General features: G+C 35.2%; 1 protein-coding gene across 1 annotated transcript in view; it reads left to right on the top strand.

Moving 5' to 3' along the window:
- The window catches only part of Cfap69 (cilia and flagella associated protein 69), a 54723-nt gene that overhangs the window by 508 nt on the left and 44585 nt on the right, over positions 1–9630 (top strand). The window contains exons 2-4 of the mRNA XM_013025998.1: positions 4398–4457; positions 5575–5640; positions 7727–7836. Coding sequence (XP_012881452.1) covers positions 4398–4457; positions 5575–5640; positions 7727–7836 — 236 coding nt within the window. The remainder of the gene's footprint in view (positions 1–4397; positions 4458–5574; positions 5641–7726; positions 7837–9630) is intronic.

Below are 9630 nucleotides of genomic sequence, written 5' to 3'. Positions count from 1 at the left end.
AGGGGGCTGGCTGTCGTCAACCAACCTGTTCGGGGACTGCGACAGCCTTGGAGCATCCCTCTCCACACCGAGTAGCCAAGGCCCTGCTGCTCTTAGGAAACCCTGAGGAGGAATGAATGATTCTCTGTGAAACCTGATTGGATAGCTTTGTTTACGCTGGGATCTTAATCTGTACATCTCGGATATCCAGCAATAGTCTCAATACCGACAATAAATTTCCCCAGGCTTTCATTTACAGCTATTGTAAACTTGCACTGTGGAGTTAGAAAGTGATTGTTAACGGGGTGGAGGTTAGAGAGAATTGGGAGGAAAATGTGTTTTGTGTTTATTTTTCATTGTGCTTGTATGTGTTTTTTGTTTTGAATACAAAATTACCTTTTTTTTTTCTTCCTCCAAGTTTGGTTGACAAAATTTGCACTTGGAGACCCCTGTTTGGGTCTGCATTCCTGGTGTGGGTGTTAGGAAACCCCACTACATTTGTATCATTAGCAGCCATGCATCCCTGGAGAGCCATGATTGCACTGAAAACCCCGAATCCTAGAGAGGAATCCTAAGCTGCCTTACCACTAATGGCGTGGGGCCACGCTGGGAATTCCTGTTGAGGCTTCACAAGTCTCAGGCTGCGTCAGGAACTGATGTTCTGCGTTCATATCCTGGACCCTTGGAGAGTTCCTTGAGGTGGCCTGGTGGCTGGAGACATCTTCTGTGGGAATAGGGTTGAGCTCTCTAAGGAACATCAGACATTTACGCAAAAACTTGCAGAGCAACAGTTCCTTTGTTGGAGAGTTGAAGGCAGGGGAATTTACCTAATCGGTTTTGTGGAGATATTCCAGTCCAGGAGGGGAGAACTATAAGCAACCATATCTCAGAAGCCTACCAAGAAGCTCAAGACCATAAGACTCCTAGGCACAGGGAAAAACTGAGAAGTAGGTGAATTTGGTGACTGGTGGCTCACATTTTTTTTTCTTTTATTTAGTGTAAGAAATAATAGGCAAGGTTATATGAGACAGGCAAGTATAGGATAAAAAGATAAAAGGAGAAATACTTTTAACAGGGCATTGCCAAACTTTCACATAGGAAACACCACAAAACGAGTATTCCTCTGTATATGTATGTGTGTCTTTCTCTTTTCCTTTCCTTTTGGATTCTTTTTTTCTTGCATTGCCATTTCTCCTTTAAGCAGACCTAGGATCTTTTTCAGGAAAAAAAAATTTGCATTCATTCACATTTCTGCTTCTACTTCTAGAAGTCTTAACGTTTTTAGAAATATTGAGGAGAAAGGCAGTTTGTATCCAAAGACATGAAATAGAACAGAATGGTTTGCTTGGAGGAGACTTCCAGTTGCTTAGGCTTTGTATTTTGGAATTTGTGGTTGAATTTATGAATGAGGTAGTAAAGTTATGAGAAATAAACTAAGAGTTACCTAGTTTCCTTAGTCCAAGAGTGAGATGTAGTGTTACTAGTAATAGTAAAAATGATGAACTTTTAGACCTCTGCCTTGGGGCTGTGGTGGGAAGACCTTGGAAACTATCTAAATGCTTCCAGTCCTTTCAGACTACTAACTTTGGAGCTTTTTCCTCTGCCTATGCTTGAGACAGTGGCTAAATGGTTTAGGGCTGAAATTGAGGTGCAGCCACTCCATCATTTACCAGCTATGGAAGTACCCTAAGTCCATGGAGGTAATTGTATAAAGATTAAGTGAAATAATATTATCCTGTGCCTTGCATATGGAAAATAGGCAGTTATTGACATCAATAGCATCATCATTCTTCATCCAGGAAACTAGAGTTCTTAAAAATTATCTTGGTTTTAAAATGAATGGATTTCTGGAATTCTAAAATATCAGCTGGAGATTTCCTAATATAGAAAGACCACACAAATAACTTTACAGAAGACAGCAGTTACTGTAAATACTAAGCCACCAAAATTTTATTTGCAGAATATTAGATTGATAGCTTGAAATGCTTATAGATGGAACTATGGGAAATTGAAATACAGCTTATGACTTTGCAGTTAATAAATAAGAGAAACAACAGTTTAGGAATATGGAATTTTTAATCGTAATTTTTGGTCCATTTTGTGCTTTTACAGAAAGATATTCTACCTGAGCACTCCATTTTTAAATTTTCTATCTATGAGAACATTTATAAAGTAGGTGCCACTGCTCATGTCTACAACCCTAAGCCTGAGATCTGGAGGATTACAGTTTAAAGCTAGAGTGAACAGAAAAGTCCATGAGTCACCATCTCTGATTAACTAGCAAAAAGCTAGGCCAGAAGTGTGATTCAAGTGGTAAAGTATTATGATCAAGCAAACTAAGCGAGTATGAGGCCCAGAGTTCAAGTCCTGGTACTGGGGAAAAAAAAAAGTTTTATGATTGCTGCTATAATTATTCTAAGTTTTCTTTAAAAACCAGTTTATCCTACGTCTTAGGTTTCATAACATGGTACTAGAAATTTTGACATTTTCTAATTACCTTTTTCAAGTGTTGGTTTCCTCATCTGTAAAGACATTTAGAAATGCCTTCCTCATGGAAATAGTCTAAGAACTAAACTTCAAAGTGCTTGCAAGGCATTTAATTATAACAGAGCTTAGCACACATTTTAAGTGCCCATCAGTGGTAACTATTCTGATTTTTATGGATGACTAATGACAGCTTTTTAAATTTTTCCTCCTATTAGTAACTCAGATGAAATTTTACCAGGTATAATTCTAGGGCAGCTAAGTAGAAAAACAATTCTCAGATGGGTTTTCTAGGATTACTCTCATGTGTTGTGTACTATAGCTTTCCACTAGAATGTAGTGGTAACATCGATTAAAGATGAAGTACATTTCCCCTGGGAGGAGATGGGCAGCACAATAAAATTTACCTTAATCAGGTGTAATTTGCCAAGCACCTAAATGGTTACCCTCTATCTGTTTTCTATGTAGTTTAATGTTGTTTCATGTCTTCTAAGAGCAGCACTTCCCAGGTCTTAATGTGGGGGGAGCACATGGAGATCTTACTATAATATGGATTTCAGCTGAACCTTTGGGTCCTGCTTTTCTAGTTTCCAGGTGATGTTTGTGCTGTTGCTTGCAGCACCCTGTTTGTTTGTTTGTTTGTTTTACTTCATGATAGCCGAGGGATGGTATGAACCATGCTACAACACTTTCTAACCAATTCCTGGAACACTTTCAAACAGTTTCATTAAAGTACAACTAAGTGTGAATGTAGGAGGTGGGGAACTTAGGTTGCTTACCTCCCATAGCTAGAGTAAGCAATATTAACCTAGAGTTAAAAAAAGAAAATCTCACTCAACAAAGCATTAATCTTCCTGAGAAAGATAGCCACAACTGCATTTATAATTTCAAGGTTTCTGTAAGTTTTTAAACTTTCGACGATAACATTTCCTGGTTTTGTCCTCACTTACCTATAAATCATTACATTTAATGAGCACTTATTGAACAACTGACAATGCTGCATGCCAGGCCCAAAGTGTTAAGAACAACAGAAACAAAAGCCTTCTCACTCAAGCAGACTTCATATGGTATAAACACATAAACCTTTTCAGAAGAAAGTGGTGGAAATTTTGATGGGTACACATTAGGCTCTATGGGAGTATAGAAGAGATATTTTTCTAGTTTTTTTATATGCTTTGGGAGGTGGAACTTGAGCTTCATTCTGAAGGACCGGTGAGAATTAAGCAAGAAAAAAAAACAACAGGATTGTAACAACTTAAGGGAAACTCAAAGAATGGAATAAGCAGTCAGTGTGGGGGGACTCATTGAATGGCTTCCACTGGTTAAGTCCAGATTAGTTTTCTTATTCTGACCATAGAGCCCTTGTCTATGGGTGTTAGAGCAGAGCCTGGGAGAAGACCAGTAAGTGTGAAAATGAGTGAGAGATGGTAGCGAAGCAAGTCACTGAAATTAGCTAAAGAAATACTTAAGAAGTGAAATCTGTACAGTTTTGAATTCTTGTTTTCTGGTGTGGATGACTGGAGCCCTGAAAATACCAAATGAGAGGGAGATACCTAGTTCACCTACCTATAATTTAGCAGGTAGTTTTATCATATTTCTACATAGACAAAGCTTGTATAATATGTATGTATACACTAGAAAATTTTATTTTCTACAAGATGGACAAGTGCTATTTTTCCAAATAGGCTCTTTGGCTTCTTACGGCAAGTTAAAATTTAAATCATTAAGTTTATAAGATAATAGATTTAAGAGGGATTTTTTGTTATAACTCTAAAATGTATTTGCTCTCTGATAAGGCCTCATGTTTTTTTTATTCTTCCCCTTACTGTCTTATTGTTATAGATATTTTTAACTTACCACAGAAAAATATCAAGTAAAATAGTGTACACGATATGCTTTCATGACATAGAATTCTAACAGTTGTATGTTCTTAGAGTGTTTTCAAGCCTATGGACCTTCATCGTATCATCACAATACTTGAAGAGAAAGACAAGGTAAGTAGTATTGAGAAAAAATTACTCTGCTACATTTCTTACAAACTTATTTCCCTGAGTGTTTGTCTTACTTACCTCCTTTCATTGAAAATTCTCATGCAGCATATCTAAGTTTAGTTGGAGGGTATTTTAGCAGTTAGGAAGGCTGGAGTAGGAAAATTTGTTTTATGAGATAGACAAACCCATGGTGGTTATAAACAGAAAGATGTGTAAGAGTAAAGAAGGGCTAGTCTGTCTTTTGTTTAAAGTAAGACTGAAGAAATAAGACGGTAGAAAAAGTCACAGCCTTTTACAGTTTGAAGAACTGAAGAAATTCAGTCTTAAAAACATGTTACTATCCCGAAGCTGGTGGCTCACCCCTGTAATCCCAGCTACTCAGGAGGCTGAGATCTGAGGATCGCCATTCAAAGCCAGCCCAGGCAGGAAAGTCCCTGGGACTCTTATCTCCAATAAACCACCAAAAACCAGAAGTGGTGTTTGGTTCAAATGGTAGAGCACTCTGCACGAGCTGAAGAGCTGAGGAGCAGCGCCCAAGCCCAGAGTTCAAGCCCCACGACCGACAAAAAAACAAAAACAACAAAAATACGTTACTGTATATATGTTGGCCTGTTTTTGTTTTTAGTTGACTAAAGCTACTTCGTTTGCACAGTACACTGAGCATGTGTTAGACGATGCAAATACTATTTCTGGAGCAAATTGCCAAATTAAACTCCAAGCAGAACCAGTTTTATCCAAATATTTTTGGAAAAAATAAAGTATTTCAGTTTATGTGTACTGCTCTGGCAATAGTGCATTTTGAAGATAAATGAAGTAATTTTTATACATAATGCTGATATGATATGCAACAAAGAAAAAGTTCAATGTACTTCAACTGTTGTTAATATGATTTCTGGAAACAATTACAGCTTTATATTAACTAATTTTGATTTATACTTTCCTAATCAAATTTAAGTAATAGCTCTTTTTACCTCCACTGTTTCAGGAAACATTTTATGCTCATAATAATTTAAAAATTACTTGATAACTTTAATGTTTTTTACTTTTTAGATTAAAGAAAAATTTTTAAAAATATCAGCAGATTTAATAGCACAAAACTAAAATAGTATGTTTATTTTAGGATGATTTAGAAGAAAAACAACTTAAATATGTCAAGAAAATGGTACAATATTATCAAAATGGACTTGTATCCTTTACAGATAGGTGTATTTTTTTATCTTGAAACATAAGAATTTGTATTAGAAAATGTATTATCTTCCTGTTGCTGCTATAATAAATTATTGCTAACTTAGTGTCTTAAAACAATATAAATTATTGTCTTATACTTCTAGAGGTCAGAAATCCAGAATCAATCTCTCTTGGCTATAGTCAAGATGTTGGCAGGGCTGATCCTGCTAAAGATGCCAGAGGGAAGTCTCTTTCCTTGCTTCTCACATCTTTCAGAGGCTTTCTGCATACCTTGGTTCATGATCTTCCACCTCCCAGTGTTATCACTCTCATCTCTGTATATGTCATCACATCTACTTTTCCTCTCCCTAATACTAGACCCACCTAGATAATCTAGTATAATTTCCCATCATTAGATCCTTAACTTAAGCACATATGAGTAATCCTTTTTTCCATCTGAGGTAACATATTCATAGATTCCTGAGACTAGAACATGAACATCTTGGGGAGGCCATTATCCTGTTCATTATATTGTTATGATCTGTGGATAATGTCCATTTCTATAGATTTACAACATCTTTGATATAGTCAGGAGGGCCAATTTACTGGGCAGTGTACTCTGATAAACTTATTAACTTCTCCAACCTATGAAAGATAGATGGATAACTAATGAGGTTGTTAAGAAATTAGAGATCATGTTCATTAAGATGGGATAATGTTGATACAAGTGCTTGAAACATAATCTGCAAAATATTTCAATATATGTTTGTATTTGAGGACAGCAGTGTATCTCAGACTTAAGAGCTATCTGTACAAAAGAATCAGTATCTGATTAGTTTGCTTTTTTGTGTGTAAACATCTTATTGTAAAATAGAGTAAAAGTGTCATAGGCATATTAGATTGTTAGAAAAGTTTTAAATATCCACTGTCTATACTCATTTATGTAATGTAATGTAATTTCCAAAGAGGCAGTGGACTGTAGACCCCACTGTGAGTGGAATTGATCTGACATTTCTGACAGCTGTCTGATTTGCTCTAAAGAATATGTCAGTCTACTCTTAGTTTGTCTCACTTCGATATGTCTCAAGCCTCTCTTTCAGAGAAATGTGCCACATAATTTCATCTAAATTGTTTCTTTTTTTAGCCTGATTTTATATTTTATATAATATATATGTTGTAAATATGAAAACCTGTGAATGTTTAAGCATTATTTACCAAGAAAGTGTACTCACAGTGTTTTTTTTTTTCTGTCTTAACCTAACCCCTCAACACCTCCATCATTTTTTTCAGTATTAGGCAGTGGTGGCACATATCTCTATTTCTGAATGCCTTTAGTAGACTGGCTTTAGAAGTTAGAGTAGTGTCTTGGCTGCTTCCCAAGGAAGTTAACAGAGGTGTATATTTCTGGCATATTCAGCAGTCACTTTTCTTGCTAAGAAGCTCCTAGAAAGAAGCTAGAAATAAAACAATTCAGTCAACAATTCAGTCAAAGTAAGTCATAACTGCTATGACCTTTTAGCCATAAAACTAAGTGAATGAAATTATTTATGTACCCAGAGGTCTTTAAAACAGGTAAAATAAAGCATTCTTTTACCTGAATTTAGAGAGGGTGTATTTTTCCTTCAATGCTAGTTTTAAATGAAGTAAAACCCTAATTTAAACTTTAAATACAATGAAATATATTTGAGTTAAGTGCTAATAAAGTAATACAGTAGAGTAAATTGTTCCAAAAGAGTATATATTTGTAGGTGTGAGCAAAAATTAAAGGTGTGGTTTATCCTAACCATCAAGTTAATTTTTTTCAATGTGTTTTTAATCATTGTCGACAGTAAATTATTAACCAACTAAATATGTGGTATAAAAGGTGATAATCAAATACTAAAGTGGTGGTAAGTGTAAATAAATTTGAATAAAGATACAGAGGCAAAAATTAAATGGTACTGCAAAAATATAGTTTAAATTTTTTCTCTTTATACTTCAAAATAATAATTAAAATAAGACCCGCCATATCTAAAAAAATAAAATATTTTAGTTTTTGACAAATGTTAATGAGCTGCATATTAATAAAGAAATTAATGTTAACTTCTTAACTAAAAATATTAAAGCCCTTAAGGGAGTTAACACAGATATTTAAGATTCTGAATCTGTGTGCAATAAAAGTTGAAAACCAGCCACGTTTTATAGAATCTGTATATGAGATCCTAAAACTGTGTGGGTAAGTAATTTCAGTTACTTCATTTTGTATTAACATGTAGCATTATGGTTTGGGGTTTTTCTGTTTTTTTGTTTTGTATTACAAAAATTCTATGCTTTCCCATGTAGCAGAGTGATACAAGACTCAGAAAACTTCATCCATTCCAGCAGTTAGAATTTTGAGTGTAGTCACTTTTCTTGTAGTTTAAGATTGATAGCCAAAATTTTTTAAATTGTATGGTTTCATGATCCTTAGTTTGTTTTTGTTCCACACTTTCTCTTTAGAAAATTTGTTTATCAGGGCTGGGAAAGTGGCTCAGTGGTAGAGTGCTTGCCTTGCATGCATGAGGCCCTGGGTTCGATTCCTCAGCACCACATAAGCAGTAAAAGCAGGAGATGGCTCTCTGGCTCAAGTGGTAGAGTGCAGCCTTGAGCTGAAGGGTTGAGGGAGAGCGCCCAGGCCCAGAGTTCAGGCCCCATGACCGACAAACAGAAAAAAAGGAAAAAAAAAATTTGTCTCTCAAAGATAAATTAGGTTGTATTCTTATTTTATGTTATTTTCCTACTTTTAATAAAGAATAGAATGTCACCAATTATGTTTGGTATATATTTTAAAATATAAACTAGAGGTGAGAATTTTTTTAAATGATGTGCTAAATGTTCTATTGTTGTTTCTACCACATATATAATGCTTCAAGATATAATAAAGTTTTTGTGTTCCACATAATGACTAATCAAGATATATATTATAATGTACCAGTTTTGTTATTTGTTATACTGGGGTTTGAACTCAGAATATCATGCCCACTTTATCTTCTTGTTTGGCTAAGCCACACATCCAGCTGGAAGTGTTACTTTGTTCATTCACTCAATATTTCCATATTGATGAGACAACATTTGTACAACAAAAACAAAATACCATATGTTTTCACTGATATATGGAAGCTAGATCTAAATGACATACATATTCATGTACATTTATATATATTTATATGAATAAATGTTGAATATAAATCAGACTAAGATTATGCAAGAGGGGAAGAGGGAAAGGAAAAAGAGTGTGCGTGATTCCATAATATATTACAAGTATATGTGAAAACAGCAAACTTGAATGGAAGCTGTTGATCAGTGAAAGGAATGGAGTCAGGGAAGGAAAAGTAGGCTCTGTGGGATGAGTACAAGTGTGAGGAGATTGTGCTAACAAAGAAAATGAGGTTAAATACAATTGAAATAGATTGTTGGAACTATAAAAATAGAAAATTAAGCCTGCCGTAATTGTTCTGGAAAGTGGGCAGGAAAAGGGATGCAATTAATTGGAATACATTATAAAAATGTGGAGATGGAAATATGAAATCTTTTGTGCACTGCCCATATAACTAATATAAGTTGAGAAAACAATAGGAACAACTTTCAAATCTTTGAAAGTTAGATTAATGATGGTGGGTTCTTGTGTCTGATTTTTGTGATTTATAAGTATATAATTCAAACAAGTTTAGTTATAGTAGTTGTGAAATGTGATTTTAATGTAATTACTTTTTTAAACTTGAATTTTTAAATTTTTTATTGTTTTTTATTTTATTTTTTGTCGGTTGTGGGGCTTGAACTCTGGGCCTGGGTGCTGTCCCTCATCTCTTCAGCTCAAAGCTAGGACTCTACCACTTGAGCCACAGTGCCACCTCAGGTTTTTTGAGTGGTTTATTGGAGATAAGAGTCTCATGGACTTTCCTGCCCGGGCTGGCTTTGAACTGTGATCCTCCCATCTCAGCCTCCTGAGTCCCTAGGATTACAGGTGTGAGCCACCAGTGCTCGGCTTAAA

The sequence above is a fragment of the Dipodomys ordii genome, unplaced genomic scaffold, assembly GCF_000151885.1.
Source record: "Dipodomys ordii isolate 6190 unplaced genomic scaffold, Dord_2.0 Scaffold90, whole genome shotgun sequence".
Taxonomy (NCBI): Eukaryota; Metazoa; Chordata; class Mammalia; order Rodentia; family Heteromyidae; genus Dipodomys; species Dipodomys ordii.
This window is presented reverse-complemented; position numbering and strand designations above follow the sequence as displayed.